This window comes from Lissotriton helveticus, chromosome 4_1, assembly GCF_964261635.1.
Source record: "Lissotriton helveticus chromosome 4_1, aLisHel1.1, whole genome shotgun sequence".
Classification (NCBI taxonomy): domain Eukaryota; kingdom Metazoa; phylum Chordata; class Amphibia; order Caudata; family Salamandridae; genus Lissotriton; species Lissotriton helveticus.
In genome coordinates, this window is record NC_136063.1 from 1,539,099,243 (window position 1) to 1,539,117,856 (window position 18,614).

Genomic DNA, 18,614 nt, shown 5'->3' on the forward strand with positions numbered 1-18,614 from the left:
ATGTTGTGGAATCAATAACCTGTGGTATGCAATTAAGAGCTGTTAGTTGCTTTATCCATTCTTTGATATCGGGTGATTGTTTATGTGGGGCGATTAAGAGGAGTTACGTTTTGAGAGCGTTTAATTTGAGGTGATTGCAGGTCAGCCAGTTTTGGGGTTTTGTAGAGTTATGTTGAGGGATCTGATGTCTTTGGGGGAAGAGATTTTAAAGTACAGTTGAGTGTCATCAGCGTACATGTGATAGTGTATAGTTTCGGAATTTCAGTTAAAGGCTCCATGAACAGGTTAAAGAGAGTGAGTGACACCGTAGACCCCTGTGCTACCCCGTAATGTGACCAGAGTAGAATTGGACAGGGGCTGATTAACCCTGATGCTTTGAGTTCTACTTTGGAGAAAAGAGGCAAACCAGTTGAAAACAGACCCTGATAGTTCCATCCTGCATTCAAGTAAATCTAGGAGGCTGTCATGTTTAACTGTATCGAAAGCGAACGATAAGTCAAGGAGGATTAGAAGGCAAACTTAGTTCCTATCCAGCATTTTCTGTGCCTGGTCCACTATGTGCGTAAGAGCCGATTCTCCAGTATTGAATCTTTCATAGATTCACATGCTTGTATCTTCCCCGTCGTCATGGTGGGAGTCTCACGGTAAATGAATAACAATAGCAGTAAAAGAAAAAAATGCATCGAAAACCCATAGGGAAGTAAGTTTTGGTACCCTATCCTCATCATTATGTGGTCCAAAACTGAGCCAATCAGCTGCCAGCCCTGACATCACACTCCCCAGCAGAGCCACCTTACCTCAGATTTCCAACAGTCGTCGTGTGAGAAGGAGTCTCCCTGAGCCTTGCTCAGTTTGTTCCTTGGTGAACTTTTGAACTTTCTAGCTACAGTCTTTTCATCTGGATTGGAGGTACTGTTTGTCACCTATTGCCACAAAATGTCTGAAGGCTCTAAAAAGAGGCTTTTCCGACCGTGCAGAACTTATGGGAAGACCAGATTATATTCTGAAGACCCCCACAAAGATTGTTTATATTGTCTTCATTGAAAGCATGTGCCTAAGGAGTGCCAAGACTTTGAAGGATGGAGAATCTCGTTTGCTGTTGTGGCTTCAGAAAAAGAAGACCACCTCAGAGTCTGACTCAGAGGAGGATTCCAAGGCACACTCCTCTAAAAAGCGGAAGACAGAAAATTCTGAGGAAAAAGTGGATGCAAAAAAACAGACGATAAGACAAAGAATCATCTTCATCTTCTCTGCCTCATAAGCCGCTAAAAAAGTCTTCAGAGTAAAGAGCGGTGTCTTCAGCCCCGTCGACGAAGACGGGAGCGTCTCCGGTGCTTCATTCTGTGAAGACGTCGTCGATGGCAACAATTACGAAGATGACAGGTTCGTCTACGGCATCTATGAAAACAACGCCGTCGAAGAAAGGTTGGTCGACGACACCGTCGACCGGGAGATCTTCGACAACACCGTCGACGACGAGTGTGCAGACGACCTCGTCGACGACCATTCTGGTTTCTCCTTCGACGACCTCATCGACGGGAGCTCCGTCAATGACGACCTTCAAGTCGCCGATGGCAAGATCAATGACGATGATCTCAATCAAGAGGTTTCCAACGTTGACGTACAAGAAAAACACGGAATTCACCTCATGGACAAAAATGTCACTGCTTCCTCCCTCAAATCTGCTGGATATGCAGGAGTCGGAAGATGAAGGGTTTTATGGAATGACCAATAGCCTCTCACAACTTCAGATTAAAAGCCAGGATACAGACGAAGACGAATGCCAGGAAGTGCCGGAGGAATTTTCTTTTAAAGACCGTCCAGTGTCCGGCTCCAAAAGATGTGAGTCTTTCCAACAGTCGTATAAGTATGAGGAGGAAGAAGAGGCACATCCTAGTGTGAGGGAAGAGTCAATGTCTATGCCTCTTTCTCTAGTGTCTGATTTGCGAAACATGATTAATGACTACTACCGCCGTTTTCCGGATGCTAACACCCCTGCTAAGGATACCTCAGGCGGATCACAACCTGGAGCCCAAACTTCAGTGGTTCAGCATACACAAAAGCACAGGTGCACCACACAGTATCAACAATAAGGCAAATTCAAATTCTAATGATAACAAGAGAAAAACTCAATTTTAATTTCTTTTATTCCATATGTAGTAGAAAAGACAGTACAGCCGACGCGTTTTGTCCCAACTTGGGACTTCTTCAGGGCGATTTATGAGTGGAACATCGTGTCTATAGATGGTATAGACTGCTGTGACGGCGCGTTATCCCTCGGTCTTGACTCTTCAAAAAGAATATGTGAGGAAAAGATCCAGTTTTCTCAAAGGCTGCGTTTAAGTTGGTATACAAATCATAAGTAGGTAGGGTCTTTGAGAATAATTGCTGAACTGTTGCTTCGCTAGAAAGCTGGGGAGTGTATAAGTCCCAATATTCCAAATCAGGAATCGAGAGGCAAAAGCCGAGTGGACTAGAAGATGGATCCAGTGGTAGTTTTGACCGGAAACTCAAAGCACGGACCGCGTATAGTAGTTCTAAGTACAATTATATCTTTGTATCACCTTATCCGTATCGGAGAAAATGCCCCATCCGGCATCACAACCAGGCTCATAATGTAGAAGCCACGACCCAACAGCACGGTCAACCACGGACGCCAAAAGTAGCGGGGTCCGTCCAGCCTCAGCCAATGGTGCAGAAAGTGCGCACCCCTCCAATAATTACAATTAGACCACTATTTTGCAGGAAGATGCTAGGGCAGTCTCTGAATCCATTGATATAGCCATGGACATATCATCGGTGGTGTTTCGACAGGTGGACGGAGCAGTGGCGCTCTGAAGACAAGGCTGGCTAAAGACAACGGCATTCAGACCGGAAGTCGTGGCAAAAAACGTGGATATACCTTTTGACGGAGAGAACCTCTTCGGCAAGCATGTAGACGATGCCCTTCAAGGAATCAAATCAGACACGGACACAGCGAAAGCGCTAGGTTCCCTGCAACAAAATAAGTTCCAATCCTTTCGGAGAAGAGGTTCTAGAGGCCAGTACAATCAGAGGTCTTCTTACCAGTCCAATCGGTACCAGCCTTACAGTCAGCAGGGTACCGCCCGTTTTCCACCAACCAACAGTTTCGTTCTTCAAACACGTCCTACCAGCAGCAGCCCAGACGGAAGTCTGCTGCACAGGGAAAATCACAGAACTCCAATCAGAGACAGTGACACTGCCAAGGCGCCAACCACCTCGTCATACCTCAATCAAGACCATTATCTCTTTTTTATCATCAATGGCTCTCAATAACAACTGACAGATGGGTATTTAACGTGATACATCAAGGCCATACCGTAGAACTCATTCAGAAGCCCCCAAATCAACCACCGGTACACAGGAAACAACAACATCTTTCAGCCCTCAAGGCATAAATGTGGTCTTTTATTGTGAAAGGGGCAATATAGGAAGTTCCTCCTCAACAGCGAGGAAAAGGATTTTACTCGCATTTCTTTATGATAAGGAAAAAACAGTCTTCCAAATGTAGGCAGGTAATGGACCTGAGAGGCCTGAACAAATTCCTTAGAAAAATATCGTTTCGCATTCTGTCTCTTCAGGAAATCCTCCTGATGCTACGCAGGGGAGATTACATGGCATCCCTAGATCTCTTAGATGCCTATTTTCATATCCCGATTCACATCAAATACAGGCAGTATTTACGATTTGTGGTGGCAGGGCACCACTACCAGTTCAAAGTGTTACCCTTCGGTCTCAAATCGGTGCCAAGGGTTTTCACAAAATGCATGGCGCCAGTAGCAGCGCACTTGAGACAACAAGGCCATCAGATTTATCCGTATCTTGACGATTGGCTCATGAAAGGCACATCATACCAGGACTCTCTGCACTCCCTACGATACTGCATGGATCTCTTTCATTGCCTAGGCGTACCGATCAACATGACGAAATCTTCTCTCATTCCATCGCAATTCCTTCAATTCCTAGGAGCCAAGCTGCACACAAAGGAAGCAAAAGCATATCCTTCAGTGGAACGCACTGAAAAGATCTTAAGTCTGGCGTCACAATTACAAACACAAAGGTCCACTTCAGTGAGAATCTTCAAATCATTGTTGGGGATGATGTCTTCCTGCATCCCCTTGGTTCCCAATTGCCGGTTGCACATGCGGCCTCTCCAAGAGTTTCTCGGCATGCAATGGGTACAATCCCAAGGGTCTTTCGAGGATCAAATCACCATCAATCCTCAAATACAGGCAGCACTGTCATAGTGGAGGATCAGGAAGCATTTATCAGAAGGGCAACTCTTCGAGCCTCAATGCCCCAGTTTTGTCATGACAACAGACGCATCTCTTCAAGGTTGGAGGGCGCACCTCCAAGACCTCGAAATACAAGGACATTGGACCATTCAAGAGGCTCAGCTTCCTATCAACATGCTGGAGCTAAAAGCAGTATTCTTGGGATTACAGGCATTCCGCCCCAGAATTCACAATTTGCCGGTACTAGTCCGGACGGACAGTACGACAACGATGTTTTATCTGTTAAAACAAGGGGGGTACAAGGTCAAAGCCGTTGACGGCTCAAGCTCAAGAGATTTGGAACAGGCTCCTGCTGCACAACATCTCTCTCCAGGTTCAGCATGTTCCAGGAGTTCACAACACACGGGCAGACATCCTAAGCAGATCAGCCAGTGTTTCCCACGAGTGGGGAATTAGTGCAAGATCAACTTCTAAAAGTGTTTCGACAATGGCGCTCCCCATCTCTGGATCGTTTGCAAACCAACACAACAAGAAATGCAAACACTGCGCAAGCAGGTTCCCTCAAACGGGATCTTGGGGAAATGCTCTACATCTACGCTGGACAGGAATGTTTGCGCATGCGTTCCCGCCGTTCCCTCTGATATCGATGGTGTTGCAAAAAATGAGATCAGAACCGTGCCATTTAATTCTGATAGCCCCGGCATGGCCGAGACAGTTCTGGTTCTCGGAGCTCCTTCAGTTGTCTGTGGCTCCCAGAGTACAGTTTCTTCTGATTCAAGACCTAATCTCTATGAACGACGGACATGTTCTCCATCCACAATTGACATCGCTAAACATATCAGCCTGGAACGTCTTGAGCACAAATTTCATTCCTTAAATATTTCTCAGGAATGCCAGGATATCCTATCTCAATCCCAGGCAGTTTCAAGTAATAAAACTTACACAGCAAAATGGAAGAGATTTTGTCAGTGGTATTCCGCTCAGCCTCTACATCCTTTTCATGCTTACCTTTTATATTTAGCCAAAGCAGGAAACTCACATGCATCAGTCAAAGTGCATCTTGCAGCTATTTGTAGATATCGCAGAACACCAAATCGTCCATCTCTTTGGTTGCAGAGGGTAATAAAGGAATTTCTGAAAGGGCTCTTCAGTGTATTTCCTCTACTTAAGCATCTGTCAGTCCCATGGCAGCTTAACGCGCTCCTGACACAACTCATGAAGCCTCCGTTTGAACCAGTGCACAAAGCTGAATTACAGTTCATCTCTTGGAAGGCGGCCTTGCTTCTAGCTCTCACTTCAGCCAGGAGGGTCAGTGAGATACAGGCTTTTTCTATCGCAGAACCATTTCTTCAATTCAAACATGATAAGGTCATTCTCAGGACAAATCCTAAATTAATTCCCAAAGTTCCCTCTGTTTTTCATCTCAATGAACCTGTGGTGTTACCTACATACTTTAAAGATCCCTCTTCTGCAGTGGAAAAGTCTCTGCATACACTAGACATCAAAAGATGCCTAAAGAGCTCTGCTGACCTGGTTCTCTCCCTCTAAAGCAGCTCTGCTGACCTGGTTCTCTGCCTCTAGAGCAGCTCTGCTGACCTGGTTCTCGGCCTCTAGAGCAGCTCTGCTGACCTGGGTCTCTGGCTCTAGAGGAGCTCTGCTGACCTGGGTCTCTGGTTCTAGAGCAGCACTGCTGACCTGCTTCTTAGTCTCTAGAGCAGCTCTGTTGACCTGGTTCTCTGGCTCTAGAACGGCTCTGCTGACCTGGTTTTCTGGCTCTAAAGCAGCTCTGCTGACCTGGATTCTCTGGCTTTACAGCAGCTCTGCTGACCTGGTTCTATGGCTCTAAAGCAGCTCTGCTGACCTGGTTCGCTGGCTCTACAGTGGCTCAGCTGAGCTGGTTCGCTGGCTCTACAGCAGCTCAGCTGAGCTGGTTCTCTGGCGGCTCTAAAGCTGCTCTGTCCATTCCTACACTCATCCTGACAGAAACATGTCCTTATCTAATCACTCTGCTAAAACATAAGTGCTTATAAACATATCCTGCTGTCAACTACTAGCACTCTAGGAACCCAGTCACTGTCTATGCACTTGCAGAATGACTCCGGCATTGAAACAAGCAGTGGTACAGTCAAATGTGCACAGTATATGTGGTCCTTTAACCTCTTACAGACTACTGAGTCAGTCCTGCAAAAGTCCAGGTAATAGTCATGCTTGTCTGGAATCACACTGTGAGTCTGTGTCCACTCCTACAATCATCCTGACAGAAGTACTGTGTCCACTCCTACAATCATCCTGACAGAAGTATGTCCTTATCTAATCCCTCTGCTGCAACATAAGTCCTTATAAATGTATCCTGCTGTCAACTACTGGAACTCTAGGAACCTTTTCACTGTCTATGCACTTGCAGAATGACTCAGGCATTGAGACAAGCAGTGTTACAGTCAAATGTGCACAATGTGTTTGGTCCCTTAACCCCTTGCAGACTACTGAGTCAGTCCTGCAAAAGTCCAGGTATTAGTCATGCTTGTCTGGAATCACACAGTGAGTCATTGTCCACTCCTACAATCATCCTGATAGAAGGATGTCCTTATCTAATCTCTCTGCTGAAACATAGGTGCTTATAAACTTATCTTGCTGTCAACTATTAGCACTCTAGGAACCCAGTCACTGTCTATGCAGTTTCAGAATGACTAAGGCATTGAGACAAGCAGTGGTACAGTCAAATGTGCACAATGTATGCGATCCCTTAACCCCTTGCAGACTACTGAGTCAGTCCTGAAAAAGTCCAGGTAATAGTCATGCGTGTCTGGAATCACACTGTGACACTGTCCACTCCTACAATCATCCTGACAGAGTATGTCCTTATCTAATCACTCTGCTGAAACATAAGTCCTTATAAATGTATCCTGCTTTCAACTACTAGCACTCTAGGAACATGTTCACTGTCTATGCACTTGCAGAATGAATCCGGCATTGAGACAAGCAGTGTTACAGTCAAATGTGCACAATGTATGCGGTCCCTTAAACCCTTCCCGACTACTGAGTCATTCCTGCAAAAGTCCAGGTAATAGTCATGCTTGTCTGGAATCACACTGTGAGTCTCTGTCCACTCCTACAATAATCCGGACAGAAGCATGTCCTTATCTAATCACTCTGCTGAAACGTAAGCGCTTATAAACTTATCCTGCTGTCAACTACTAGCACTCTAGGAACCCAGTCACTGTCTATGCACTTGCAGAATGACTCCGGCATTGACACAATATCTAAGCACCTATAAATTAACTGAGCACTCTGTTTGCAGCACTGTCATCATTCTAGTTACTAGTGATGTTCTTATAGAATGACCTAGGCACCAACACAAGTACATATACAATATTCTGTGCCGGATCCCTACAAACCTGTAAGCAGATACATACTATTGGTACACTCCACTAAGTACTGAAGTAGTACTCATGCAGCCTAGGATACCTCCTGTAAGTCTCATTCAGTTCGTCAATCAGCCATCTATGTTCTTATTGTATCACTCTGCCAAAACCTAAGCACTTATGGGGCAGATTTACAAGCCCCCTGCGCCACCAGTAAGTCACTTTTTGTAACGTAGTGATGGCGCTGGGGACTCCTCCATATTTACAAGGAGAGGAAAAGCCACCCTGCGTGGCTTTTCTTCTCCTTGAAAATATGACTCATTCAAACGCAGCACTTTGCGTTGAAGGGGCGTTCCATGGGTGTTGCTGTGTCTGTTCCCACACAACACCCATTGAATAACACTTCTCAAGACTTACGAGAAAGTGTAAATCTGTTGATTAATGTGAATGGTGCGCCACCCTAGAGGTGGTGTAGCGAGGCACAACAAGGAGAAATGTTTTCATTTCTCCTAGTTTTTTCCACTTTCAATGCATGCTGCATTCCACAGCACACAGTGATCGAGAAAAATGCCTTTAGTGATTGTTTTTGTGCAGGAAGTGGTCCCTTCCTGCACAAAAACAATCTCCCCACGACACAGATATCCTTGCACCATGGTGCAATGGTGCCTGCGTCACTGCATGGCTACAGTTTGTGTGCTGGTGCAGAGGGAGCACAGAATTGCGACATATTCATGTAAATATGTCACATCCCTGTGCTTCAGAAGTGCAGCAGCGCGGTGCAGCTAAAGGGTTTGCCGTGTCATGCTGCAGCACTTCCTCATGGGTCTGCCACTATAAATTCACCGTACAGTACTAATGCATTCTTTCAGTCAATCATGCTCTACACATACATTCAACCAAACTTTCAGACATTACCATGCAATTATAGTTCTTTTTTTTAAACCAGATAAGGTAGTTCTGAACTATTTTTTTCTTCTGTCTTTTGTTTTCTATTTTTTTTGTAGTTTTTTAACAATTTTGTACTTTCTTTTGTGTTTTTTAAAAATGGAACAAAAAAGAACTAAGTAAACAGTTAGCTTTTGGAATTCAACATCATTCCAAAAACAAAAAAAACAAAACAAATTGCATTTGTGGTTCCGTTGAGCTGCACAAATAGCATCCACTGACTGTTCACCATAACAGATGATGGTTTTGCATTTAGTGCAGTGCTGCTGGAGAAAAGCAAATTCTGGGTGAATGTCTACTAGTGGTGCTGAAGTGGACGCTGCGGAGGTGCTAGCAATGACTGGTGGTAGATTTTTTGCTGCACGCCTCATTTCTTCTCGTGCCAGATTCTTCGGGTGAATGGTCCGCAGATATTAATACATACTCGCTGTTCCACAGGAGTATTTCTTGTCACTGCCTCGCGACAGGACCCTGTCACACAGCAAGCATGTGACTTTTCTTGCGTTTACCTTTTTTTCTCCGGCAGTAAAGGTGAAAAATTTCCATACCACTGATTTAGGCCTCTGCTTGGGTGGATCTTCCTCCAAGATATCTTCATCTGAAGAATGATGAGGAGCTGTCATGCCTGCCGATTGCGTGGGCAAAGAGGCGACGCGCAAGTGGAGAAAACTGGGGTATGACCCAGCGTTAACAGTGGTTGGCAGTGGTTGGCAAAAGAAGCCCCATAGACTGGTGCACATGCGCAGTATGCACGCATGCGCACAAGGTACTGAATCGGAATAAAACCCGCCCCATGGAAGAAGGAAGTGCTTCGCGTTTTGCTTAGCTGTTCCTGTTTTCGTTCCGGGTCGGTTTCTGAGGTCGGCGTCCGAGGAGGTAGGGTGTCGGCACTTTGTTTCGTGGAATCCAGGCTCCAGGTGTAGAGTGCTGGAATTTAGTTAGTAGAAAGTCGAGTCGGCTTGTCGTGGGCTCGCAGAGTTTCTTTTGAGTTAGATTTGCCTCTTGGTTTCATGTGCGTAGGTCTGTCTCATTAGACGCACATCCTGTGGTGCTGTATTTTCATTTGGAGAAATGTAGAGTCTGATTATTTTAGAGTCCCGTGTTGTGTCAGTGACTCTAACTTCTATTTAGAGTTCGGTTCGGACATATAAGTGGTGAGTGACTTGCATAATAGTAGTGTTCTTAAAGGCAGCATTTTGGAAGCAGTGCCTTATTTGTTTATGTTATATACAGACGCTGTGTGTGATGAAAACACTCAAGTCTTTCACAGGAAGTTCGCCTGGTATAGTTTGAATACTGGTTCGAGTGGTGGTACATTCTACTAAAGGTACACGTGGGTAGTTATTCTGGAACATAATAGAACCACATAAAAGAGCAATAAGGGGGGGTTGGTTTTCACGTTTTCTTCTTTTCTCTTATTGTAGATCCAGGTGCAGCAGACACATACTGTCTTACACAGACCACAGAAGAAAGAGGAGGCGTATTTCTTTTCCCTTTTCCTACCCTTGTTTTGTTCCCCTGTGTTCCCCCTTGTTACAACTTGGGACTCAGTGTTCTCTCCTGTGTTCCGAAGGGTGACAGGGGGAAGCAGGGTTTTAGCGGCGAGGATCCAGGACATCTCCGAGACAAAGGTGCGTGCATTACAGGAGCTTGCGAACCAGATGCCATTTCACCAATGCAATTTTTGAAAAACACCCAAAAAATTCCGAAACCATTTCTGGAAGTAGAAGAGATGTCTCTCATCAACTGCTCCAAACAGAATAATTGAAATGGGTGGGGTCCTTCAATACTTACAGTGGAAAATGTTATGAACCAATCAAATCTATTTTTTGAGGTCCAATGGGAACCGCGCACCGTGAGCTCACAAAACATGCACCCGACGTGACTTCGCAAAAATAAATTTAAAAATAATATACGTTTATTACAAGTAGAAACATATTTTTTTATGAATACCTTAGATAATCTTTTGCCCTAATATGTACATTAAAGGCACGTACATATCATTTTAGAACATAAAAAATTTCACTGGAGTTGCGCACCCAGCGCGCCCCAGCACGTATATGACGTCACGTGGGGCCCACCACAGCGCAAGTGTCGCGTACCGTAATACGCATGTGTCGTGAATGCGCGGCAGCAGGAGTCGCGGACAGGTCGCATACCGGTCGCGCACACCACGTAACATTTTACGTATATGACGTAACTGAAAAAAAGCACACACTCTTCACTCACCATAAGCGGATCCTTCACAACTTTTCCAAAATGGCAGCTGGAATACGCGGACCTGTTGCGGTAGGTACGCTTTGGGTGCGCAACTCCCCCCAAAATTTTTTGAAAAAGAAAATTATATAAATATATTAAAATACAAAAAAATAATAATTGAAAATATTTCATTTTTACATTTTTGTTGTTGCAATTTTCAGAAAAATATATAATTTTGTTTAATAAATAAAATATTTATAAACAGTTAACTGTAGAAATTCAGTACAAAAAAATAGGTATAACTACTATTGCACTTAAAAATTAGCATTTAAAAAAGCTTTGAAATTCACTGAAAAAAAACATAGGTTTCAGAGACGTTACAGTTAGAAATTAGCACTTAAAAAACCTTTGATATTCACTGAAAAAACATAGGTTTCATGAGTGTTATAGTTAACTGGACATTTCACTCGTACAAAACCATAGAAATTCCTCCATTATAGTTAGCTGTGCTAACTATAACTCGCGCGCCCGCAATGCACTGCTGATGATGTCACATGAGGCCTATCTCACAGTTCAGTTGAGGTTCACATCTGTGGCAATCTACCAATTTAGGAGTGCCGCTGGAAAACTATCACTCTGGGATCCCAATTTAGGAAAGACCTTTTAAGAGGCTACCCTCTGATACGGGAATCACCTGTCTTTTGGCTGCTGAATATGGTTCTCTTACCAACTGATGAATAATCTTCTTGAGCCTAAACAATGATGGATGGAATGCGGAACAAATGATAACAATCACCCCCAGTCAAGAGATCTGGGTTAAACCCATTGTTCTTTTGCTCACCATGACACCCCAGTTTACACCCAGCCATATGCAAATCAGTCTTGACCCTGCTCCTCATGGAACCAGTCCAACTCGAACTGCCAGACCAGGTCCTCCTGGACTGGAAGCATCCTATGATCAGATTCGGGGTTTCACCCCTCATCAACCAGGCTAGCTTAAATTCAGTGGCACAGGGAGTCAGAGACCCACATCTGTGCATGCCCAGCGCACTTAGGGCGAGAAAAAAAAAGACACAGTGAGCCTTGTCATAAATCAAATCTTAAATATCTGTCCTGGAAGAAAATCTTATTATTAGTCTTGACCTCAACTAGAAGGGTTAGTGAAATACAAACCTTCACTGTAGAGGAACCCTATTTATAGTTTACAAAGAGTCATGCTCAGAACAAATCCTCATTTAATTCACAAAGTTCCAACAGAATTTCATCTTATTGAACCAGTTGTTCTTAAGACTTACTTACGAAATCCCTCAAATGTACCTGAAAAAGCATTATATACATTGGTTGTAAAATGTTGCTTAAAGTTCTATCTGGAGTGAGCAGAAAACTTCAAAAAGGCTGACCAGCTCCTCATAGCTTACGGACATCCAAGGGAAGGTTACACTTTATCAAAGAGTAGTATCTCCAGATAGGTTTCAGCTTCTGTAGTATTTTGTCATCATAAGGCTGCATGTGCGTTGGAAGGGAAAGCCAGAGCTCATTCCATAACATGAATGTCTACGTCTGCAGCCCTATTTGCAAAGTGCCATTGCCAGACATCTGCAAAGCGGCCACATGGGAGAACAGGCATACATTCACACGTCATTATTCCCTGGACAAGATAGTAAACAATGAGCTACAGTCATTCGCCATTTATTTCAATAAGGTGAGCTATTTTATGTTGAAGCCTATCTTATTCTGTCCTTCCTTCCTCCACTTGAAGTACATTCTGTTGTTTAGATACCTGCTTGTTATTCACATTGAAGCATGTAAATCTATGAAAGTTTCAATACTAGAAAAAAACAAGTTACTTACCTGCACACTTTAGTTTTCCAGTATTGATATCTTTCAAAAGATTTACATTCGACCTGCCCTCTTTCTCGATAGGAGCTCACCTCCTGTTATAATGGGACCGCCATTTTCGTTGACCCACTAGTTGTGGTTTCATTTGGCGGGGCTTTAAATGCACAGCCAAAGGCAAGCCCATCTGCGGCCGGACTGCGCAGTGCGCCAGGACCCCTGGTCCTTTGTCCATCCAGGCATACACGAGGGACGAGCTGATGTCGATAGGCAATAAAGGTAGGCAAAGCTGTGGTGTGACGTTAAATGGTAACACGTACAAGGACCAATTATTCTGAATTCATGGACCATCATAAACCAGATCTAGTATTTCTTACTGAAACCTGAACTGATAATACATCAGTCCATGATCTGATAGTTGCTATTCCGGAACAATATGAGATGTTCAGAGTAGACCGAATTGGCAAACAGGGAGGGGGAATCACAATAATTTATCATTACCATTTCAAAACAGTTTTTACCCCTATTTCTTATGTAGACACAGAAGCCCTGATGTTAGATTTTAAATTTAATAACAACTTAGTGTTTTGTGGTACCTTCATTTATCGTCCATCTGGTTCAAGAGTCAGGTTTGTTTGATCTGTACAGTCCTGTGTCGAGTCATGTATAGAGTTTTCAAGTTTCACCTTATTGGGTGATTTTAACTTTCACTTGGACCTCCTGAAAAGTATTGAAACCGAAATCTAGTTGACTGCCTTTGTTGTTTTCACCTCAGGGATATAATTAATCAACCAACTCACAAGGCTAACCATATTGTAGATGGGATTTTCACCAATAATCCAAGAATCAGCTTCGACGAAGCCCTACCACTGACATGGACTGATCCTAGTGCAGTCTTTTTTAATCTAATTGTCCAGGTTAATAAATCTTGCTCTGTAATGTCGGGGAATTCCACCTTAATGCGTCAGTGGCAAAAAAATTACAAATTGGAGTTAAAGTAATCTTTAAAAAGCGATAGCCCATTACTGGATACTAATACTGATAACGCCTCCTCCAACTTCTATAACTGAAGAGATTCTGCAGTCACTCAGATAGATCCAGCAAAAACAAAAAAGCTAGAAAAAAACATCCACCCCATGGTATTCTTCCAAATAAAAAAAAAATTTGAATCTAAATGTAGAGCACAAGAACAGAGATGGAGGCAAAACTACAATATAGAAGAGAAAAACAAATACAATCTAGTTATTGGTGAGTATAAAGCTGCAATTATATCAGCAAAAACTAAATACTTCGCAGAGAAGATGGGCATGGCCAAGAACTCTACAAGAGAACTTTTCAAAACTGTTTCAGTCCTTTCAGATTTTGACCAGAGCAGACCCTTTATACCAACTTGTCAAGTTTTTCCAAAGGAAAGTAAACCGTGTTTGCGTAATTGCCAATCAGACTGTTAATATTCAGGGGATTTCTTGGGATGTCATTCTGTAGGGCCCTATGATAATTCAAATGTTAATTGAACGGTTTGGGAGCTTGCCCCTGTTAACTGAAGAAAAAGTAAAAAGATTGTTGGAAACTACAAAAAATGTGGTTCCCCTATTGATTCGTGCCTGCCATGTGTCTTGCGAATGGTTCCCTGTGCAATTGCAGTCCATCTTGCTAAACTTCTAAATAATGTGTTCACTTCAGGGCACTTTCCAGAGGCATGGTAAAAGGCGTTGGTGCATCTGAACTTAAAAAAACCTTCCCTAGACCCTGTAGAGATTAAACCTTATCGGCCCAATTCTCGTTTACCGCACCCCACGAAAAGTTTGGAAAAGGCTATAAATGAAGATCTGAAAGCCCCTTTGGAAGTCAATACCATTCTGGATCTATTGCAACATGGTTTCTGGCCGCAGCACTGCACAGAATCGGCCTTAGTCATCTCATTGGAAGAAATCCGGATGCAGGTAGGTAAAGGAGGCAGGGCTGCACTGATCTTGTTGGACCTGAGCCGCATTTGATACGGTTAACCATCTTGTGCTCATCAACCTGCTTGAGCGGGTGGGGATCAGGGGTGCAGCTCTGATTATTCTCGGTTCCTTCCTATTAAATAGAGAGCAGACCGTTTCGCTCGATGGCTACACCTCGAATTCCTTTTCTCTCCCTTGTGAGGGGCCTCAGGGATCATATTTATCCCCAACGTTTTTCAGCATCAATATCACCCCCCGGCAAAACTTATTCAATCACATACCTTTTCTGCAAATCCTATGCGACAATAGGCATATAGTCGTATCAATTGCATCTGATGTCAACGTTGTTGCCAAATAATTCAACAACTGCTTGGCACATTTCACAGTTTGGATGCAGGAAAACTGCCTAAAGTTAAACTCTGAGAAAATGAAGGCGATAGATACTCTTTGAGAAAGATATCTAATTTTGAAACGATTCTTGGTGGTCTGTTAACTTGCACTTGCTTCCCTCCCGAGCCCTGAAAGTAAAAAACATTGGGGTCCTATTTTATGTCCAACACTGTTTCTCTGAGCAGATCAATCACATTTTCATGTTTTTATCTATTGAAGATACTTAAAATGGTCTTTCCATTTATTCCATTTGATATGCAAAAAATGGTAATGGTTGCCTTGGTCTTATTCAAGATAGACTATTGCAATGCTCTCTATCTGGGAATCCACAAATGTTTCCTTTCGAAGCTACAATCATTGCAGAACGCAGCAGCCTGCCTACTTCTAAAAATTCCCAAATGTAGCCCCATTCCAAATAGTATTCGGGACCTTCTCTTGCTGCCTGTTAGAGAAGGAGGGAAATTCAAGGTCCTGTGCATGATCTACATGGCACTGCAAGGTACTGGCCCTCTCTACTTTCAGAAAACCTTTGCTTGGAATGCCCCAGACATGACCTTTGATCAGCCGCTACTAAATTAGTAGTTATTCCTAAATATAAAAAAGGCTAATCGAGGTTTGGTAGACGTTTCTCATATTTATCCTGTAATCTATGGAATTCCATGCCTTTCTCACTGAGATTGCAAATGAAAAGGGGCTTTTTTTAGGAAATCTATGAAGACTTGACTTTTTGTCTCCAGAACTAAGTAGGTCTCCTCTCGATTTCAGCTGAGTACTAGGATGCTGGCGCCAAGATGCCTCGGCATTCGTACGCTTTAGAAAAATCTTACTTACTACTTTCATACCTCACAAATATTACCTTACACTCGTGCTGGGAAATCTGAGGAATGGTGACTCTTTAGCAGAGGAGTGGTTCAGAAACTGCAATCTTGCTACAGTTTGGCCGTTTTTCAAATGATGTGAATGGCTAACAATGCTAAGTGTTTAAGGTATAGTGCACAATGCTTTTTCTTTTTATTGATTATTAAATTTACTGTGGGAGTCCCTCATAGACTACGAAGAAGATTCAAGCATGTGAATCAATGAAAAATATAATTACTGGTGAGCTACCTTGTGCAGGTAACTTGTGTTTTTTCGTGCACAATGCCTGTTTATTGTATACATCATCCAGTATAATTTTGGGGTAACTAATGCTTTTCACAGCCACCCCCTTACAAACAAACGTGTGTGGTGCTATCCCTGAATGCAACCCACCTTCAGTTGGTAACATTAATTGGTGAGAATGAATTTTCTGGTATTTAAATGGCTAGCAAAAGGGCAGCTTTGTTTCTTTCCCCTGCTCCTTGACATATCATTTCAAGAAAATGCCTATCGACTTGTTCATTTGGATTGTGAAACCAAAATAAATACAGTTGAACTGTGTTTCAAGAATCTTTTGTCATTGTTTAGAGTGAATAGGGAATACGCGGATTAATCCCCAACTCATGGCAAGTGGCAATTTGTAGATGGGGTTAGGAGTGAATTATTAACATGAGTATAACTGATTATGTAGCTCTGATGATGCCTTTTGTTGGACATATGGAAAAAGGCCATTTTTAATTTATTTGTTCTTTCTTTTTCCACCGGTTTAAACTCTTTCTGAAAAACAATTGTTTGTAGCCTGAAAATCTTCATTTGCTCTCATTCAGCGATTTTCCAGATTGCCTACTAGTGTAATCTAGTTCACATGTGTAACAGTTGTGATGCTATCTTTTGTTGCACTGCCTGAAAAGTCTAGCCCTTTGAAGATAAAGCTGGATGGTGGCTTAAGCTCGTATTTCCCATTTGTCTTGAGAGGAATGGAATGACTAAACCAGTTTAGTTGAAATTATGTCGAAGTAGTGATGAAATGTGTTCATAACTGATCATGCTTCTATTTATTTCTCTCGTAGGTTTCGCACAACACACAGGAAATAAATAATTTGGAAAAGACAGTGGCAGATCTGAAATCTGACTTTGAAAAGTCTATGAATGATAATACAGCAAACAAAAAATACTTGGAAGAGAGCTTGGTGTCAACAAAGCATAACCTTTTAAAAGTTCAGGAACAGCTTGTCATGGCTGAGAAGGTCAGTTTGGTTTTGCATAGTAAAGATATTTCCCCTGTATCTGGCATCTGAGTATCCGGTATAGTTGGAGGGAGTTTTCTGAAGCCCTCGTGTGTTTATGTTTACAGACTTCGCATCAATGAGTTACCACTCTGCAATATTCTCATCAAAGTACTACACCAGCCATGTTAGGTACAGCTTTCAGAGTTGTATGTCAAGACACCAGCAGTTTGGCATCTAAATTTACTTAAAAGGTTTGATGTGGTGTTTCTCTCCATTCTATTTTGAATATCTAGAGATTTTTTTTTTAACTATAGCTAGTGATGTATTTGTTATACTGTAGCCCAGGACTGGAATTGACCTCAAACAAGCACCAGGTTGGCATATGTAATGTCCTTAACAGCTTCTTGCCCAATGGTTGAGCCACAGAACCTGTGGTGGGGCAGACAAAGTCTCCGTCAACAAGTTTCAAACCAGATGGGCAGTGACTCCTCACACTCGTGGGCTGTGGCTTGTGATTCATAGCACAAAGACCGAGAAGGATGCTGGTTTCAAGACAATACTTACAGAAGGGTTTGCCCTTGTCAACTCAGCCACATAGCTGTACTCCTGTGTGTAGTCATGCAGAATGTTTCAATCAGAATACTTCTGAACATAGAGCAACCCAACCACCTAAGTGTTTTTGTTCTTTTCTGTCCGATCCAGTGTCAGGCAAACAAAAATCAAGCAACATTTTAAATTATCCAGGATGTCAAAAATATCACGCATCCAAATAACGTGAAAGTTCAGTAAATACGTGAGATTACACCAGCATAATATAAATTTCACTCAGGCCTAATCTGGATTTTACACAAATCCCCTTTATCCAGTTTTGGGGTATTTTTCATAGGTTCACATGCCTGAATCCTCCCCGCCATCGAGGTGGGAGTCTCATGGTACAAATAAAATATATATATATATATATATATATACAATAGTAGTAAAATATCATACAATAGGCAACAATGGACCAAAAGGTCACTACACTGACTAGCTTATCCTTGTCATTTTGTAAAAAACAAAAAACAAATTTGGAACCCAGCCAATCAGGCTCCAGCACCCTCTAGAACACTCCACAGAGAGGCTAGTCCCTCAGATTTTGTACCGCACGTCGTGAGACAGGGAGTCTCCCTGAGCTCTGCTCAGTTTTTCTCAAAGTTTGCTGAATACTGTGAGTACAGGATGTCTGAATCTTCAAAGAAAGTTTTATTCTTACCTTGTGGTTCCTGTGGAATAAAGAGACTACATTTTGAGGATCCTCACAAGGAATATATATATACGGTTTGTATCTTTCCCATAATGTCAAGGACTGCAGGATTTGTAGAACCTTTTCTTCAAAGACCCTAAAGGATAGATACAGCAGGTTATTGATCTGGCTGGAGAAATTGAAGGTGAGATCTAAAGTGGTGTCTGAAGAGGATGATATTGAGAGCCTCCCAGCGTCTAAGAAAAGAGATAGATCTGAAGATCCACCTGAAAGAATTGGCAAATCATCCAAAAAGTCTCATCAGGAGACTGGCCACTCTTCCTGTAAAAAAGAGAAGCTTTCTTTCTCTT

The 18,614-nt window shown here is 42.8% G+C and overlaps 1 protein-coding gene across 1 annotated transcript in view; it reads left to right on the forward strand.

Annotated features, from left to right (window-relative positions):
• Window positions 1-18,614, forward strand: part of LZTFL1 (leucine zipper transcription factor like 1) — a 392,396-nt gene that overhangs the window by 220,904 nt on the left and 152,878 nt on the right. The window contains exon 8 of the mRNA XM_078688161.1: window positions 16,863-17,039. Coding sequence (XP_078544287.1) covers window positions 16,863-17,039 — 177 coding nt within the window. The remainder of the gene's footprint in view (window positions 1-16,862; window positions 17,040-18,614) is intronic.